At 37.1% G+C, this 20,188-nt stretch overlaps 2 protein-coding genes across 3 annotated transcripts; both read right to left on the bottom strand.

Moving 5' to 3' along the window:
• Positions 1–3,080: 3,080 nt before the first annotated feature.
• Positions 3,081–8,320, bottom strand: LOC122835069 (annexin A2-like). The gene is made up of 13 exons (XM_044123794.1): positions 8,215–8,320; positions 7,577–7,634; positions 7,376–7,466; positions 5,988–6,082; positions 5,762–5,875; positions 5,346–5,436; positions 5,152–5,231; positions 5,001–5,060; positions 4,127–4,220; positions 3,942–4,037; positions 3,749–3,807; positions 3,404–3,526; positions 3,081–3,320 (listed from the first exon to the last, which is right to left on the bottom strand). Exons 2-13 carry the CDS (start codon positions 7,622–7,624, stop codon positions 3,258–3,260), a joined length of 1,014 nt encoding a protein of 337 aa, XP_043979729.1. The 5' UTR covers positions 7,625–7,634; positions 8,215–8,320; the 3' UTR covers positions 3,081–3,257.
• Positions 8,321–8,479: 159 nt separating this feature from the next.
• ice2 (interactor of little elongator complex ELL subunit 2) lies at positions 8,480–18,853 on the bottom strand. 2 transcript variants are annotated; one of them, XM_044123796.1, is made up of 16 exons: positions 18,725–18,853; positions 17,651–17,752; positions 17,216–17,534; positions 16,999–17,118; positions 16,343–16,477; positions 16,073–16,189; positions 15,641–15,800; positions 14,676–14,842; positions 13,772–14,585; positions 13,515–13,684; positions 12,523–12,652; positions 11,639–11,723; positions 10,553–10,603; positions 9,936–10,014; positions 9,771–9,818; positions 8,496–8,817 (listed from the first exon to the last, which is right to left on the bottom strand). In XM_044123796.1, exons 1-16 carry the CDS (start codon positions 18,736–18,738, stop codon positions 8,686–8,688), a joined length of 2,643 nt encoding a protein of 880 aa, XP_043979731.1. In that variant the 5' UTR covers positions 18,739–18,853; the 3' UTR covers positions 8,496–8,685. The 2 variants fall into 2 exon arrangements, with proteins under 2 accessions (XP_043979730.1, XP_043979731.1); XM_044123795.1 differs by having other exon boundaries at positions 8,480–8,817; positions 9,771–10,014.
• Between the last annotated feature and the right edge of the window lie 1,335 nt (positions 18,854–20,188).

Below are 20,188 nucleotides of genomic sequence, written 5' to 3' on the forward strand. Positions count from 1 at the left end.
GCGTGATGAGTGCACAGTGCTCATCTGCCTGCGCTGTTGTCTCTGTTTGTGCCTCATGAAAGGAAGCGGGCCTGACGATGCCAGAGGCAGAGGATCCGGCTCCGCAGTCTGAGCTGGGAAACATCAGCCCTGCACTGTTCTTCACAAGGAGATGTCCTTCAGTGTGGTGCCAGCTCTCCCTGGGGCAGCAGCATGAGACGCAGCCTCTTATTTACCATATACAGGATCTCTCCGTGTCCTTAATGAGCCAGGATATTCTGCAACGCAGAGACAAAGGCCACAGTTTCGCTGGAGAAGCTGTGGCTTTGCTGAATTAAATAGTGATAATTAAGAAAATATTAATCAAACTCCAGCTCTCTGGGCTCTGTGGATGTACTGAGGGGGAGCGTCTTCAAGCTTAGCCTGTAGGAGTTCTCGTTTGGAGTATGCCTGCGACCTAGAGAGCTGCAGGCAAACAGTCACACACAACACACGGAGATGAACACAATTAAAAGCAGACCCTGGTGGCCTTCTAGTCTATAATTAAACACCCTTTGGTGCTCTGAACAAAAAAAAAAAAAAAAAAACACCAACTGGGTTCAATGTGTCAAAGAAAGAGTGGTGAAAGGAAATGTTAAGAAGCTGCTGGTTTGCTACATTGCAAGTTCTGTTCAGTGCAATGAATTAATAAAAAGCACAAACTAATACCTTCCCAGTGTGCAGTTGGTATGTCTGGCGGGGGCAACAGCAGCTATACAGCTGCACAGTGAAAGTTTAATGCTGCTGCAAGCCTAAAGCCCTGCCTGAGCTTTTTTCCTTAGAGGTGACGGTGAGATGGTGGGGCGTTTTTTTCTTCTTCAAAATATAAAAATTCTGTATTTAAAAAAAAAAAAAAAAGCCTTCAACCTTCAAAAAAAACAACAAAAAAAAACTACAAGTCTGCTCTTAAACACCATGAAAAAGTTGCTAAATCTCAAAAGGCTTCACCCCATTGAAGTTTTTCCACAGCACAACCAAAATGTAATAAGCTACATAGTGGATAATTTTACAGAGGAATGAAAATATCATTTTCACTATAATTGAAAAAAGAAAGGAAATGTGTGGCATGTATTAGGATTCAACTTCCTTTAATCTCATGCTGTGCCAATGTTTTTCTTCAGCACAGATGGGGATCCGGAACAGAATTAAATCTCAGGCAAGTTGCTTTGTGTGGAGGAAAACTAACACTGCATATCACTTTAACTTCATCATACTCATTGTGACACTTGGTGGTGGCAGAATCAATGCATGGACATGGACAAAGAACCTAGTCAGTTAACAGATTGATGGGAGTAGCTAAATAAAGGGCAGTCTTGTTAGAAAATCTGTCACAGGCTTAAGCTTGCCATAACTTGACAATGTCCCTAAGCGTCCAATCAGAGCTCTAATCAAGTTGTTCAGACATATCAATAATCAGGTTTTTAGACATGCTTCATTCAATTTGATTGAGCTAATTTACAAAGAAAAATGGGAACAAATGTTGAATCTTTAAGTAAATCTTATATGAAATAAAACCCAAATGACTTGCAGCTTCAGTGCAGCAGAGGTCAATCATACTTGGCCCTAAACTTCCATATTTCCATTAAAATTTGCATAAAACTACGAATTCTCTTCCTCCCATTTCCCAATTGCATATTCTGTTGTGTTGACTACCAAATAAAAATGCCAATATAAGAATGAGGTTGGAATGTTAAAAATTTAAAGTTTATGAAAGCTTTCAAAAGGGATTGTAAATTAGTGTCCCTCTTCAAAAAGAAGAAAGAATATGGTTTAATTTTCTATGTTTTGTTTTGTTTTTTTTCTGAGTGTTTATCATGAGGTAGTAGCAGTTATGGTAATGTGTGGTAGTCCATCTCCTTCCCAGCATGCTCTGTGTTTGACATTCATGGGGTTAAAGTCCTCTGAATGATGAAGTGCCCGTGTTTGGGACGGTAAATTGCATCGTTTCAATTGAGAAGAGAGTTCCCTCTTGGGTTTGCTGGAGGTCCCCGTGGGCTGGCCTTGAGCAGAACAGCATGTTGTACATCCATATAAAAAAAAAGGAGGGGGAAAAATATGGAGGTACTTTTCTCTTTATGATGCAAAGATTAATCTGTCAACATACTCTCGCATAAATCTCCATCCAGGCTTCACAAAATACTGTTTTATCTCACTTTGTGCTATATTTTATTTTTTATTGCCTATAAACACAAACCATCACAAAGGGCTAATGTTCTCATCAATATTATTACAAAATGATCATAAATCCAATGTCTTGTTAAAACCTGAAGCCATTTCCCCCCTTTAGCTAGTCAATCGTTGAAAATATTGGACAGAACCATTACTTATTAGGCCGTTTCTCCCACAATAACACCAAAGAGAGCTGCAGCTCACCACTTTCACAAAATTATTGCACTTTCCTTCCTATCCTTTCCTCATCTCTGTGTTCAGCGATTCCTATTTTCCCTTTCGGGGCTATATTTTTGCCCTTATACTTCAGTAGAAATGCCTTGACAACACGGTGGGTTTTTTTTCCCCTCATCCTGAGAGACCACAAACTAAACAGCAGAAACATGTTGTATAGAGGCTTGTTTAGTGCTATGCAAATGATCCTTGCCAGAGGTAAAATTAACATTTTCAATTAAAATATTAGCACCAAACAAACACGGAAAAACACACTAATGATTAAATCATCCTCTTCGAGTTTGGAGGGTGATACTCGATCACTGTTTATCTCTCAAACAAGCTTGTTTTCATTTATACTTTACATTGCAGCTGATGGTTTAAAGACATTAAACTTGCAGATCTTCACATCTTAAGCTCATCCGATGAAAAGTTAACAGTTTAAATCAGTTTTGATTTAAATTATATTATATAATTAAAACAAATGCCATGATTAAAAACAAACATGCAATTTATGGTCAAATATTTCATGCCAGCCTCTAAATATCTGCATTTCTTCTGCAGATATTCAGAAAGGAAATGAAGACTTGACAGGAATATTTCTTTTGTGCCACTTTACCGCCCTCTGATGGTAAAATATAAAAACAGCATGTTAGGCCAAAAGAAAACAGAGTCAGCAGTCCAGAAAAGAAAATGTATTAATGATCTGGTATAACAATCATAAATAGCACAATTTTAAGTTCAATTTTTTTTCCTTCTTCACTGCTATACTTCTATGTTTGTGCTGTAATGTGCAGTTGTCTGCCCATATTTCTAGTACAAAGAGACTGGAAAACCCTTTGGATATCGAAAGACTATTATTGCTGGTCTGGTCCACAGAGGCTGAGCATTGCCTTCTGGTAGTCTCCTTTGGTATGTTCCTGTAGAGAGGGAAAAAGAAAGATAAGGGAACGGCAGGGTGATAGAAAAATGCTTTACAGTTAATCAGTAAGAGGTTGCTTACAGTGATAGCCTGCTGCAAGGACTGCCCAAAGGTGTCCTTGTATTCAGAACAAATCTTTTTCAGGTCCACCTCACAGCGGGACACAATAATCCTGGTCACAATCTTCTCTTTGGCTCCTTTCCCCTAAGCAGAGGAGAACGAGTCAGCATTAAACTTGCACATACTTTTGACTTAAAATACAGTAGCTGATGTAAGACTGGTGCAACAAATTTGCCAACTTTGACTTTTTTGTCTTTCTGCAGAAAGTTTCGACTGTAACAAAGTAAATTTTTAAAAATAAATAATTGCTAGAAGTAGAAAGAAGTCTATTTGAAGAAAAAAGGGGAAAAAGAACATTGCACATACCTTCATGGCTTCATTCAGCTTATTGGCAAAATAAAGCTGCTTGTTTTCAAAGCACTGAACTGGAAAAGCAACATAAACAGATTAAATCCACAGTTCTCTGTGTTGGAAGCAACAACTTCTCTTCTTTTGTGATATTTTAATGCCTTTAACAACACAAAATTAAGAGCATTATGAAAGAAAGGATTAACAGTACCTAGCACAAGAAATGACTTCTGCAAATCTCCTTTAACTTCCTTCACAATACTCTCCTGCATGTCATAGGGGCTGTAACTCTTGTACTTGTCAAATACTGAAAGAGAAAAAAATAAATGCCTATATATATTTGACTTTAGAGAACCCAATCTACTTCAGAGAACCAGAAATCAGGTAAGTGGTTACCTTTGCGCAGGTGGGGGACACTCCTCTGAGACATAATGGAGATCCAGGTGTTGACATCAGTTCCTTTTATTTTCACTCCAGCATCATAAAGAGCCTGATTAGGGAGAACCATTTCATTACACTGCTTGCAACTTACTGTATTGTTTTTGGGGACACACCGATTTGTCACATTAATCTCTCAGGGAACTGCGTCGCTGCAGTAGATTTACAGTGTTGTGATCAAAAGCAAAATTGAAATACAGTCAAATATATTCAAATATAGTCACACAAGAATGACATAAATGATGGCATAATCAGAATTAAATGAACAATCAGTTAACTTAAATCAAAATGACTGAGTTGCTGCAAGTGTTTTATACCTAAATGCCTAAAGTACCTTGTATCTTGCTCTTATTTGTATCTATAAAGTACCTACATACTTAAATCATATCATATATGGTTATTTTTCTTTAATGTTATTCATGGGTTTTTACAATATTTATAAAATGCTCAAATCTCACAATTAAATTGTAAACATTTTTTAAAGATTACATAGTATTACATCTCCATTTAAATTGGTTCTTCTCCCCCGTTTTATAAAATATGACTGATTCTCAAGGCCAATCTAACCAAAATAATTTTTTAAAACTTCCTGTCTACTATGTCGCCATGTGAACTGTATAATCTGGTCCATGAAACCATTAAGTCAATAATGTACCAGTATGAATCTTAAATTTTACGTAGCAATTTTTTTCTAGAAAAGGACATGCACAATTAACATTTTAAAGCTTACTCAAAGTGATAACTCTTGTCCTACTCGAAAACGGACGAGGTAAAATTATTTAATGTATCTCCATACATCAAAACTAACACATAATACCAATTGAAAACTTACTCTGGCATCTGCATCAATCTTTTCATAGTCTACAATAGCACTGGGCTCATCTCTCTTCGTCTGTGCAGAAATGAAAGATAAAAAAACAAAACTTTTATTAGTTCCACCTGAATTGCGTCCAAAATGACAAAAATATGTACTTTTCACTCACGTCCACCAGAGCCAAAAGCAGCTTAGCAAAGTTTCCAGAGGTATCTCCTGCCACATCTTTTGCCAAATCTTTCTTGAACACTAGAAAACAAAATTAGAATTATTTTTGGCATTAATATCCATGTCTAAGATGTAAATTTCCAAAGCACTGCACAACAGCCATTTTCAAGAGAAGCAGGGATATTTTGAACTCACAATCACTGTAGACTTTCTTGATTTCAACCAACTCATCATTGCTGCGTGAGCACAAGATCTCAATCAGCGTTTCCTCATCTGTTCCTAAACCCTAAAACACAGACAGAAATTCTCACATTAACCGCCTTGGCTTGATAAAGTCATGGTGGCAATTTCAATTCTTTGTGCGATTATTAAAATATGATACATTCACCGACTTCCCAATGGAACATATGATTGTGAGAAGGTGAGAGTCATAGTTTTATTTAAACATGATCTGTTTTTCTAAACAGAACCTAGTTTAAAAGTGGAGGTGCAGTTGAGGGTTGAGATACCCAACTCCATACAAACTCCTCAACAGAAAAGCAAAACATATGATGGCATTTTGCCACTAGAGGGCAGTGGAAATCTTCAATGATAGAATTCAGGCCGTTTACCTTGATGGATCCTCTGATCTCTGAGGCGTCATACTGGGATGTGCTCTTCATCAGTCCAAGGATGACAGTTTCCAGACTGCCAGACAATGCTGCTTTCAGAGCTGTGATCATGTCCTGGAAACATAATGACACCGTCACTTTAATCCCAACGTGTCCCGTAGGGTTACAAAAAGGGAATGCAAGGGCTTTAATGTAAGCTTTGATTTTGTGTTTGAACCTACTGTACCTTTTTAGCTCTTTTTTCATAAGCAAAAGCAATTTCTCTCCTTTGAGAGTAAGTTCTTTTTGTTAGGACATCGATGATGGTCTGCTCATCCACTCCTGAGAAAAAGAAATACAACACTTGTAAGAACACAAGGGTTTTCTAAATATATGCATGATAGGTACAATGAAATACAAATATCAAATTCAGGTCTGCATTCTATTTCTAAAACAAATGAAATAATCTGGAAATAAAGACTTCATAAATGTTCAAATTTCTAGTTTCATTTTAAAGTGGCAGTTTTCATCCCATCAGAATTCACTGACCTCAGTTGTAGGGAAACAAAATAGACTTGATCTGCTTTAGTTTGGAAATTTACCAAGAGACCTGTTACGGATGGCAATCAGCCATGTCATTCAGAGAGCAGGCCACGTGGTCAAAGTGAAAAAAAAAGTTCCAACCACTGTAAGCACAGTTAATCTCCATATTTTTTCTGAACCATAGATTCTACTCAGGTTCCCATAAGGAGAATGATGTCATTCTTAATAGAAATTTTTAATCTAAAATTGGAAAATATGAGTAGAACACGACTGATATGGATGCACAAAATCTACAGAGTTCTGAGGAACCGCTCAACTCTTACCACTCATTGACAGATAAACTTTAGTTTTGGAAGGTCATCTGTTGTGGTTTTGATGTGTTCTGGGAAGGTATAACTTTTTTCTGACTGAAAAAGTTCAAACATTTTATCTCAGTGTCAGAGCCTGAAGTTGTTTTATATTTTGCCTAGCAGAGAGAAACAGATTGTATACAGTCTGTAAGGAAACAGCTGTGAGCCTGCTGGGTGATTCAGTCAACTTTTCCATGTGAAGATCAACAAAAATGGAATAATTTGGCCACATCCCACTTTTATTCTGATCTATCCTCTATAATCTATGAGCCATCAATCTGCAATAGGCATTTTAAACTTAATTAACTTTGAGTGTTTAACAACAGAATGTGATTTGGATTTTATAAACAGCCCTTTTCACAATTGGTAATTTTATCTTACAGTGTTAGGTTGTTTGTTCATTTGTTGTTTATTTCCTGACTAAGATGCTTTAATTCTTGGTCAAACTTCAGACATTAGACAGTTTTATTTTTTCTTCAAAATTATTGGGAGTACGTACATACAGGAGGGCTGGAGGGCCTCACTACGGATGTATCTTATTTTATGTAAGAGAAATATGGTTTTCTCTCCTACATGTATATTGTAATAGAACAGACAGGCTGTTAAAGATAACTCTGATTCAGCAGACAGGAGATGAGGAGGAGTTTCCAGTGTGGCCACACTGAAGCTGGCTCAAATACAGACTACTCATCTGTAAGAGAGACAAAACCATCACACAGTCACACAAAGAGCTGCGACCTACCTTTGGTTTTGATTGCAGTCTCTATTCTGGTAGCATCTCTGTCTGGGTCAAAGTCCCGAGCGGGTACCACGGTGGGGTACAGAGGTTCATGCTGCAATAAAAAGCAAATCAATTTCTAAATAATGCAATTGCCTGAAAACAATGCATCTGAGTGTAAAAGTACATCAAGTTTTAATTGTCAAGACAAAAGTTTGACATTACCGCAACATTGAGAGACAGCTGTCCCAGAAACTCTGAAACCAAAGCCATGTTGAGTTTTCTGAAAAAGAAACAAAAGCTGGAGCTGAAATTTCTCTCTAATCCTCTCACTAACTTGTTTGGCTTTACAAAACAAGAGGGCATGTTTACTTAGACTGAAGATAAAATTGTCTGAGCTGAGCTAAAAGAAATGCCTTCTCAACAGACACACAATGACACTAAATCTGTTTGTTAAAAATTAAATGTTCTTTTCTTTAACTTTACACCTGGTTCACATCTGGAATACTAACAGTGTGGTTGGTGGCTATTTAAAGTCTCCGTTGCTCCACGTTACACTTTCGTTACAACAGCTCCAAAGTGACCACACCCTGGAAACAATGCTTCTGAACATAGCTGAGGGATAATGAATTTATACTGCTCACACACACGCACACACACAAAAAAGCTACTTCTAGAACTGAATCCGAACAGAGCAAATTAACATCATGAGATAACTTCTGCCAAGTGGAAGTTATGTGGAAAATCGTGTCCTTTCAAGTCTCTTTGGAAGTTGGAAAACCTCTTAAGCTTTCAGCTGTTAAAAGTTAGATTAAATATGTGAGGTTATTTCACACTAAAAAGCAATGTTGTTGCAGAATTACCTTTCTTGTAGATGTTGAGATGTTGCAGAGATTTGTCCCTGGAAAGTTTAGGCAGAATGTAGCGTGAAGGCTGAACTTTTGTGGCAAAGACTGCTTCAATCCCCTCCCTGTACCATGACCTCATGACTCCACCCTGTTTCTCTGTTAGAACAAGTCAGGCCTTCAAGCTCTGCAACTTTCCAACATCATTCAGGAGATTTTCTCTTTAATTTGGATAACCCACACACTGCCAGCGTCCGCATTAGAAAGAAAATGATCCATGACATCGTGCAGAATGGACATTCGTGTTTATTTTGATTTTGGTTTTACAAAACATTAGTTTTAAACAAAGTACATAAAACATGTCAACAAATGTAATAGATTTATTTAAAATACAACAAAGGTCTTCTGGTATTGCCATCATTGTTAAAAAGCCTAAAGCAGTAACACTGGTCCAGACTAACCTGACCATGAAATAGAAGGACTTGGGTTTTAAACAGACTTCTCAACAAGCTTTTTAATGTATTTTTTACGTCTGGCTGAACGTTTTGTTTGTTTGTTCTTCTGGACATTTGGGTTTTTCTTCTGCCCACCTCTGAGGTTGTAATTTCCATCTTTTGCTACCTGAAAGAGATGGAAAATAGAATGTAATAAACAGTTTTAACATATTAATTCTAAAAAATAATTTAAAAAAGCAAAACAAAAAGTGTCTGTTGTCTGCAATAATAACCATTGCTAGAATAAAGGTTTTCTCTCTGTCTAACAAGCCCATCAGGCAGTTGTGGCTTAATCTGTCTGATAAGATAACAGTTAAGAATGTTTTTCAAACTACCAGAAAGAATCAGGATTCTACTTTTTGTTTCTCAAGATTCTTGAACTGACTTACCAAGTGTGCTCTCTGAGTTGAAAAAATTGTCAACAAGTTTGGTTCTCTTTTTTTGGCATTTGTCCAGCAGCAACAACTTACAAAAGTATTTATAGCCCTTTATTATGTTGATGTTTCAAAACATTACACCTCTAGAAACCTTTATGTATTCAACTGTGACTTTCTGCAACAGAGCAACATAAGAAGAGCATAACTTTAATGTTGAGGGAAACCAATACATGGTTCTACATTTTTTTTTTTTTTTTTTACAAATAAAAATCTTTAATACCAAACATACTGAACTGTGATTTTTGTATATAGTTACACACGTAATGGAGGTCTGCGACCATCAATTTTAAAGTCTGACTACATGTTCTCTGATGGATGTTATGTGAGATGTTCTTTAAGATGTTCTTAGACAATATTGTATTTTAAACTAACATTGCTTTATCCATGACATGTGCCTTGGTCTTTACGATGCCAAACCACTGAGAACAACTCCATTTATACTGAGATTAAATCACATAGTCTGTTTACCGATACAATAATTATCTTATTTTTATTTGTAAAAAAAAAACAAACAAAAAAAAAGCAATTTTTTTTCCCCTCATATTTATGTACTACATTATGTAGAGCTACCCTGTAAAATCCCAAAGAAGAGAAATTTTCTCCAACAGTTATTTTTTTTGTGGAAATTTAACTGATTACTCACCTTTTGAAAGGTATTTGGAGGAAAAGTACAGGGAACTCGGCCGTGTTGCTGGTGGAAAGGAAGGACCACAGCCGGATCAACAGGTATCCAAGGCACAATACTCAACTTTGGTGGCTGAGGAACAGAGCTGTGGTTCTGCTGCAGGTTGTAAGCTCCTCGACTCACTTTTTCACCTCCTGCTTTCAGCAGAGTGACAAACGCCTCTCCAGTTTTGTGCACGATCAAGTACTGACCTTCATCCAACCTGACAAACAAACGGAGGTCAGTGTAGTTTAGTCAGGTCTTTCACAGACAAACATGTTGTAACCTTGCACAGATTTCTTATTTTGCTTTGTTTCTTGGCTGAGTGATGATGGGAATGTACGCACCTAAAGAAAGCAGCGGGTTGAGCAACTCATTGTGAAACAAATAAAAGAAGAGCTGAGAATAATGTCATATATTCTCTCTGAGGCTTAAAGGCTGAATGTGGGAATATTTCAGCAGTTTGAACAGAGAACTAGTGCTGTGCAAAAGTCTTGAATAATGACTAATTTCTTTGCTGTTTGCTTCTAAGTGGCCAAGGCTTCTTGGAATATTTTAAAGGTGATTGTGAGCAACAGTTATGCAAGTTTTCAAAAGGCATTCCAAAGTTTGTCTTGAGAAGTGGCTTAAAATCTTTGCTTGGTGTTATATGTGAAAAGTCCTTTTAATTTGCAACTAAGAATAGTGCAATAGGTTTAAACATTTGCATTAAAATTTGCTACTAATCTACAATTTAAACCAAGGTGAGAGGAATAACTTACCCAGTTAGCTTTTTCAGTAGGTGGTGCAGAATATTCAGAGACTTAGAAGGCCTGTGAACAGAAAATAAATTACCATTTCTTTCCTCTGTATAATTTATCCTTGGATACTAATTTCAACACTGAGATGACAAACTCAAAAGCATGACAGCTGCATGTGTTGCCAACTGTGATTCCACCAAAGGCTGCAGGTCAATGCTCTCCAGCCTAATTACTCAACACAGCGGTGTCACAATCAACATCAATGTGGCAACAGAGAAACAGAAACACATCCCACGCTCTGCTGTCTGTAGCATTTTCTGACAAATTATCTGATTTAGTCACACCTTAGACTGTACTCTAAGAAAGCAAAAATGTACTGGTGTAATGCAACAGTAATGCTACTGATTGTAGTTTAGAATGTAAATGTATAACAAGGACTAAATTAGGTTGCAACAGCTCAAACTAGGACAGCTTCCAAAAGACCAGCAGCACTTTTATCATCACAAGGCATTCCTTGTTCTATATGTTCCACGATCAAAATACCATTACTGTTTTTGAGTCACAGTGTTTTCAAGTAGCAAGTAGAGATGAGAAAACTCAGTTTTTTACACAGGCAAAAGACAAACTGCAGCTCCCTTCATCATAATCCAGTAGGATTACAACTTCTATAAATCATTTCACAGTTTACACAGAGATTTATAAAAGTATCCACAATCATTGCTTGATTTTGTGACATTAGAACCACAAACTTTCTTGCCTTTTCACTGTTTCTCAAGTCCTGGTTCTAAGTGCCCTCTGACAGTCAGAATGCACATGAGCATGACTAAGTGAACAGGTATGGACTGTATGGAAGGTTTCACTATATGAATGTTCAATAGTAGGGCAAACACGGAAGAGATCAAACCCCAGACATCCGCAGGCCCCCGAGTATGGTGGCCCCAGGAGGAAAATCAAAGGTACAACCCCTCCCCCTCTCCCACCCAAGAGGAGAGCCCTGTAAGTTACTGAGTTTCAAAATCTCCACCTCCAGGTTATAACTAATGTAATCATTTTGAGTGGATTAGGTTAATCTAATCATGAGTACATATCTGCTCTAAGAACACTCACTTGAACCCACAGGAGATGTTCTGCATCCAATCATCAGGCAACTTCCTCAGCAGAGCAACTTTTGATGTGTGTGCATTGATGTGAGCTGCAGGGCCAAAGAGAGAGAAGGACATGGTTACAATGATTGCATATCATTTCTCCACCCCCCTTTTTCCCTAGCTGACTGCAACTGGTAAGTAGTGCTTCTTTCCACAATGCCTTCAATTATGGAGTGTTTATAGAGTCTCCAACCAGAGGCATACATACACAGATGGGGAATGCCACAAGACCCACCACATGATCAACTAGAACCCTGTAAGCAAAGAAGAAAGCTTTTTCTTAGCCAATTGTGTTGCATAACCTTATTACCACTTAGCTCAAATATTACCACAGTTTTGTCGTTGACTATTTTATATACAATATAGTAGGTGAACTAATTCTTAAAAACTAATACTTTCTTTTCCTTTAGAAAAGAAACCCACTCTATCTACTAGACGGGTAGCATTACCAGGCCGCACCTACATAAGTCAAGAGAAGTGAAGAAGAATGGAAAGAGTGGCTCCCTTCCTTTTAAGCAGGAAGCTGGCTGAAAATATGCATTAGTACTGTAAACCCCAAAACAACATTCAGCTTAGGTTTGCAAATTCCACCCTTTGTAATTGAATATATGGCCATAGCTATGGCAACAGAGTAAACTTCACAACTACACAACCACTGCAGCAGAGTGAGTCATCAAATGACTGCTGGTTTGTGGGCGGATTTGTCTCATGGTTACCAATGGACACAACAGAGGAGGGAAAACATTACTTGAGCAATATTTCCAACACTTATTTTGAAAAAAATAAGTACAAATTTTTTTCCCACCATAATAGGACGATCCTTTGTCTTGGTTTGAGTGTTTTTACCAATGTAAGGCACTGTGCTGGAGTGAAGCAACGTCTCCGTCCACAGCTGGCATGCCTCGCTGTTCGTTAGACATTCAACACCGTAAGAAAGCTGGTACTCCAACTTGGGTAAAACATGAACTGGTACATGCTGTTGGGAGAGAACACAAAATATAGTATGGAGCTGCTACCATAAATTTGTATCTGTATGAATATGGCAGAAATAAAAAGAAATTACAAAATTATATTACAAAATGTAGCTCTAGCCTGTAATTTTTATTTACAATCCCTATCAGGTTAAGTTTATAGCACAGATAACATTTAACATGAAATCAAATACTTATAACACACCAAAAAAAAAAAAAAAAAAAAAAAAAGGGTTATCATACATTCAATGCATTTAGTGTAAGAGGGGCCAAGTAGGACGACAAAGACCAAGTTAACTTTCTGGTCTCTATGCAAAAAGCTGTGACAAAAAATTAACAAACATCATTCAGAGAACACAATCCCCAAAGTGAAGTCTGACGGTGGCAGTATTATGTTGTGGAGACAAGAAAAGTTAAAAATAAGATCCAGGGCATAAAATACAAAGCATAATGACAGAAACCCTGTCAAAGGCTGCAAAATACTTGAGAGCAGGACAGGGACCCAAAATACGCAATAAGAATAACAATGGAATGATTTGGACTCAATCACATTTATTACATGATTTTGGAGCTTCACATATTACATAAAGATGAATAGGCTAAGCTTTCAACTCAAAAAGTCCAAAGCTGGTAGAGACATATCTCAAAACTATGATCGCAGGGACACACAGCTTGCCATGTCATCTAACTGAAAAAGTATTCATGCATATTTTGCTTTCACTTCATTTATGTGATGTTGTGTAGTCTATGAAATAAAATACTGACAAAATAAAAAGCAGTTTATGCTTGAAAAATGAGGAAAAAGTAAAACAAAGTAAAAAAAATACTTTGGAAACAAAATCTAAAGCTTTCTTATTATGAACCCACCTGGTTCTGGTTGTTGCCTACTTTTCTTGTATGGGTCAGAGATACAGAGCTGCGCACCATCACCAGGAGGTCTTGCAGGCTGTAAAGCTTGTAAAGCAGATTCCCCTCCACTGGAGCTTCATAGTCTTGTTCATCTTCTGCACAAGCCTGAAGGTTTTCTGAAAGTATTTCTGAGTGGGGTCAACAAAAAACTGCACGTTATTAAAGTTACACAAACACTGTTTAAACCAACAGAAACCTAAAAAACTGACACTAACTTTTGCGCTCTTTAGGACTGATGTTAACAAATGAAGATTCAGGAAGAACAACACGGCTCTCTGCATCCTCGTTCTGGTGTCTTTCTAAATATGACGACACACACGGTTTAACCAGGGACGTTGTATGAGGGTTGAGCTGGGGCCCAACACAGCGGCTTGGGGACTTAACGGCAGGAGCTGGTTCACTGCCGGCCTTGAACATGGCTGTTTGCATGCGCAGGATCTCCCCTAGTTGATCCTCGGGTGCTTTTGTTTGTCTGGTGGTTTGTTTAGACCTTGTACGCTTAGAAGGCGGAGAGGAGACTGTATTTGCAGGGGTGGACTGAATGGAAGCTGTAACTGAGGAGTCTGGAGAGCATGTTGTAGTCAAGCGTTCTGACTGATTTGTGGGCAATACTACTGAAGAACCAGTCTCATCAATGATCAGCTTCTCATCATCTGAATCTGCCATAAAACCTTGGACTTTATCACATTTTTGGTCAGAGCCAGACGATTCAGTCTTTTGTAACTCAGGCTCACTCACTATCAGCTGACTTGTTTCTGTTCTGGTATTTTTTTTGTTTTTAGAAGCAGAGTTAATTCCTCCCTGTGGAAAGCTGCTAACTTTGAGTGTTTTATTGGAATTTTTTGGCTTGGTCACAACCGGGGTTCTTGAAGATCCACTACTTTGAACTTCGTCATCCTGCTGACTCTGTGTTTTTTTTATCTGTGGCGTTTTAGTCGTAGTTTCTCCAAAAGTCTCCAGGTCAGTCAGGTCCACCTCAAAGTCAAGGCCTTTGTTTTCGACAGACACACAACCTCTCACGGAGGCCTCCTGATGATAAGAAAAGCATAATTAAAGAAACGATTACCGTACATATTTCATACTATATCCTGGATCATGCCTACTTTTTCATTGGCTTACCTGTGAAAGCTGCTGCTCGGTCATTAGATGGAAGACTTTTTTACTTCCATTTGTCATGATGGAGAGCTTCAGACTTTCTTCATAATAAATGTGACTTCTCTCTCTTATTGTAACTTCACGCTTCAGGAGAGGTGAGTCTATGTATACAGTCTTCCTTTTACTGCTGCCTGGAAAAGTGTTCAGAGATAAACATTAATCAAATAAACAAAATTTAGTAAGGCAGCCGTGTTTTTTGTCCACACATCTTTGGATTAGAATTGAAAATATTGTAAACACCTAGCTCACTTTATATTTTAAGTACATTCAAGAATTGCACTGTAAGAAACATTTATTTGCTTTAACTAGCCTTTTAATGGTGATAATGTATCAGCTTTTACTTTGTAAAATTAACATCTTTCTGCAAGCCTCTAACAGTTTTGTTTCCAACTTTTCCTTTTTTAACATTTCTGGGGCAGTTTTACTGAAAACTTATTTCGATTGTTTTAGCACCCCCATCTTGACTTGAACTTCGTGGAATACAATATGTTATATCTCTATACTATTAATATGAGGTCTATAAACAGGAATGCAGTTTTATGCACAGTATATGTGAAATAAGTTATTTACAGCACACACCATTTGGAAATTTGTTGAAACATTTAAAATAAATCCAAGCCTAACCATTCATTAAAAATCCACGCTTTAATTTCATAAGGCTTTCTTCTCTTAATGCCTGTTAAATTAACATCTACAAAATTAAGCATGTTAGCAAAACACATAAAGGCAGCACGACAAGCTCCAGAAGTATAATGTATTTTTCCCACACCTTTCATTCTTTATATGAATCCGAGATCAGTCATATTCAAAATTTGTCTTAACAAGAGTTGTTTAGACTATGCTGTACTATAACAACCATGTTAAAAGGGGTAAAATAAGATGGCTTTTTGCAGGAAGTGTACACATTGCATCTGAAACATTGAACACACCTTCTCCTGGTGTTATTTTTACCACAACAGGCAGTTCCCATTGGTCCCCAAAGTCTGGGCCGTGGTTGTCCAGCAGCCTTACCAAGGCATCTCGAGTCAGACAGACATGAGGTTCATAATAAGCGCACAGTTTTTCTGTATTTCCGTCACTGCTGATCCTCTGTGGGGTAAAGCAAGAGCAAATTATCAAAGTATTCAAACTAATTTAAATATTGGTGTTTAATAACTAAATGGGCTCTGTGTAACTCAAGACATTTCTTTCAGAAACACTGGTTAGACAAATTAAGACATCAGCACCCTCTGGTGTCTGTTTTGAAGACTGCAGGAGAATAAAAGCAGTTAACAGACACACAATGAGGAATTCCATTCAAGCAGTAAAACATTTCTGCTTGTACTAATGCAGCAATTAAAATAAGTGAGACAATTGCTTACAGCATGCTTGTCCTTGGCTTTCTTAGCTGGAGGATTCGCTGATGAAACACTGTGATAATCGGATGCAAGCTGTGCATCAGCAGGCACCATCTTGTGGTCGGTGATATTCACAGTGCCCTGGAGACATAATGGGTGCAAATGTGGAAAGAGACAAAGTTAATCAACACAAGACTTAATCTGCAGTTCAAAACTTGAAGTGAGAACTTTGTCTAATGAAAGAAGATAAAGATACAAGCTAATATTTCTAAGATTAGTTCAGGAATATATTACCATTGTCAGCAGCTGCTTCTCAAATGTCAGTGTCAGCCCTGGATTAAACGTTCCTCCTGTCAAACTGGTCACTTCATCGATCTGGTAGAACTGAGGAAGTGTCTTCACAGTCTCTAAACACGCTGTAAAAAACTCCTGAAAAACATTTAGAGTTTCTTTGTGCACTTATCCAGAATGTAGATTCCAAGGCTGAACAATAAATCAATATCATTATATATTGTGATAGACACCTGGTCAATATCAATACATTATATGTATGTTGGAATATTCAATATCCAATATACACAATATTCACTGAACTCTGATCCAGAAGCGCACAGCATTCTGGGAGATGAAGGTAAAGGAAAGGCTTTAGCTGCTCAACATCTCATGGCAAGCCAAGCAAGGTGGGTAGCATCCACTAATTCACTCTTTGGTTACCTAGCAACAACCTCTTGAATAACTTGTGCTGCAACAGCAACAGTTTCAGTTTTTGCCACCATGCCTAATAACTTCTTAAAAATAAAAAACAAAACAACAAAAACTAATCAATAATTATGGATATTGACAATTACTGCTATCAACTGATATGAAACGCTTATATATTGATACGTTTTACAGCCATATTGTCCAGCCCTAACAGATTCTGGGAGATAAATGCCTTTACATTCAAGTACCTCTGTATACTGCATAGCTCCTTGTGTTATGAAGTTGTAGTCATCAGCACATATTTTAGCAACATCCTGCAGGTACTTCGTGAACTGTACAACTTCATTGTTTATTCGCAATATTAAGTTCTGAAACAGAGTAAATTATAGAAAAAAATTATGTGAATATCAAAACAATAAATAAGTCTGAAATCATCTAATATCAGCTCATGGAGAAAGCCTGTACCTTTGGAAGACCCCGGCTCTTCATGCTCATCAAATAACCTACATAGGTTTTCTGATCTTTGGTAGACAGGCTGGATAAGCAGGGATAGGGAAGCCTGGGTTCAGGATAAGCAACATATATCTCAGTCTCAGTCTTTTTACAGGATGTTCTCTCACTCTTGCTCTTTTTTGGTTCCTCAGAATCTTTGCCATCACTGTCACAGCTCTCCCAGCCGGACGCTTGGCTGCCTTTTAACTTTGCAGCATTTTTTCGGGAAGGAGCACTGCGATCTTCCGCAGACTCCTCACACTCTTGATTTACGTCAGTGTTCCCTGCAGGACTAGAAATAATTGTGTTAAAAAGGATGAATGAAACACTTGCTGGTTAACTTTACAATAGTAAAAAGTACACATGAAGTTTTTTATTAGCGTAGCGATTAAGTTTTTGCAAGCAAACCTTTGAAGAAAGGCCCAAAGTTCTCTGATATGTGGTGCGAGTGAATGTTTGTCATAGAGGTCTCTGGTGAAGAAAGGACCGTCAGGAGGCGTGTCATCATCCCTGTCATTAAAAGGAAGTTGAAGGTAATATTTAATTGTCTAACTAATGAAGTAATCAGTAACTCCCTAAATTACTTTAGCTAGAAAACAAACATTTATGAATTTGTGCAATGGAAGAATATTTCTGAATAAGATGAATTACAACTCAGTTAAATCAACATACATGTGCATCTTAATAAATTAGAATAAAGCCAAAAGTTGATTCATTTACTAAGTCAAATTAAATAAACTGATTGAATAAAGATTCATTACACACAAGGATATTTTTTAATAATGTATTCCTGTTAATTGTCGGTTCTTTTACCAATGTGTGCAGGAGCCAGGTCCTAAAAAAGTGTAAAGTGAAATAGCTTCTTCATAAAGCTTGTTAACATAGGGAAACATGAATCATAGCTCTAAAATGACCTTGTGGATTGCTGCACTGAATTTGTGGAGTGTGCCATTGACTGCATGCTGAATAACAGTAACGTCAGCAGTTTTACTCATGTTTGTGTATGCCACAATATAGCATGTAATAAGAACCCTTCAATTCATAAGCTGTAAATTACAAGCAACAGAATAACCACTTTCCGTGCATAAATTAGTGTATGATAATTGTATACTGTAATAATGTGGATTTTTTTTATGCACAATAGCATTAAAACTGACACTTGTATCGTTTAATTTGTTTTAAATCAAGCCTTGGTTTGTTTTTAAATCAGCTTTTCATGACAATTGTATTGCTAATCTACAATAAAAGTTAATCTCTTCACTGAAGAGGATAAGTCTCGTTCTATTCATTAGACTAACGTAATTCAATTGTCTGTCAAACATATAATGTATGTGTTCTTAACTTTCATTTTGCCTCTTTCAGTCTCAGTATGTTCGCTCTGGTTTCACACTAGTACAACATTCAGTGAATGAGTTCAGCGTGGAGATGAATTCTTCCGACTGTCTCAAAGCCCCGGCGGTACAGACTCATAACGTTACTCACCACACCAGCTCCATGGCTGTCACCGTTAGGAAAAACAAAGCAGAACCTAACGAAAGTCGTTATTTCTACAAGTGAACTTCATCTTTGCCTGAAAACCGTTTGCATTACAAGCAACTTTCTTTGTCTGTTAGAAATATAGTAGCATTGATGTCCTTTGTGTGCATTACTGCCCCCAGTGGACGTCAACAGCAATACACTGTAATATTTTTTAATGTTTGCATAATGGCTGTATTCTTTAATATAATATAATATAATATAATATAATATAATATAATATAATATAATATAATATAATATAATATAATATAATATAATATAATCCTGCCCCATAGTATCAAGGTGTCAATACATCCATTTGGTTCAATAGACCTGGATCTAATGATGACATGACAGTTGCTTCCTGCTGGCTGTCTTTCTGATAGATACAATTAACACATTACACCCTGAGTGGTCAGCTACTCTCCTGTGAAATAAGTAAGCAAACTTGCACTACTACAACCTACATTTCTTTTCTTTCGCTTGTCTTTGCATAGAAAATGTCTGTGCGTACTTTTATATTTTATTTTATTTCATCTAATGTTTATTTATTTATACTTGATGTATGTACAAGAGGTTAAAATTAAAGTTAAATTCCTTGTTTTTGCACACAGCAAGTGTCAGTGAAGCTGTTTTATTACATTGTCAAAATCCTAAAGCATATTCAAGCACAGATATATAGTGGCTCTCAGTATTGCATGCATATTGCATTCTTATGCTATATGGGTAAAGTTAGAAATTATTTATTACAGTCTCTATTATGATTTGTAGATTTTTCACACCATGCGGGCAAACCTATTATGATTTATTCTCCAGTATTTGGCATCCTTAACAATAATAATGTCAGGTTTCTCTCCAGAATGTCCCTTGTGCTACAAACAGCCTGAAATACAAGATGCGGAAGCAAAAGTTTAACACCAGTAGTCTCTTTTTTTGCACCAAGTTATTGATGATGACATTCTTACACCTAGTCTAAAGGAGATAACATCAATAGTCTACATATGGAAGAAGTTCAAATTATGCAAATTATTCCACAACTTTATCATACTGCTGTTCACCAAGCCTCATCAAGATCTCTAATGCATTACATGGTAAAAAGTGATAAAAAATTTATATTCCTTGCAGGGAAATTGAGTCATTCATTAAAATAGAATATTTTTTGCTTCAAGCTTACAACTGCAGGAGTTCAGCCTTGTGTGAAGAAAATGGTAAGTAAGGTTTTTGCAGTTGTTAGGTGCCCAAAGATTTCTGCTCAGTACCAGAAGATGCTAGAAACACTGACAGGAAAGAAATATTTCAGACCTTTGGGTTTAGCTGATTAGGTCATGCACATGGTACATACATTTAAATTAACATGAATGAAAAGTTAATTTCAGTAATTCAAAAAGCAACATCGATATTTATATAGACTTACGATGCACAGAGCAA

This window comes from Gambusia affinis, linkage group LG08, assembly GCF_019740435.1.
Source record: "Gambusia affinis linkage group LG08, SWU_Gaff_1.0, whole genome shotgun sequence".
Lineage (NCBI taxonomy): Eukaryota > Metazoa > Chordata > Actinopteri > Cyprinodontiformes > Poeciliidae > Gambusia > Gambusia affinis.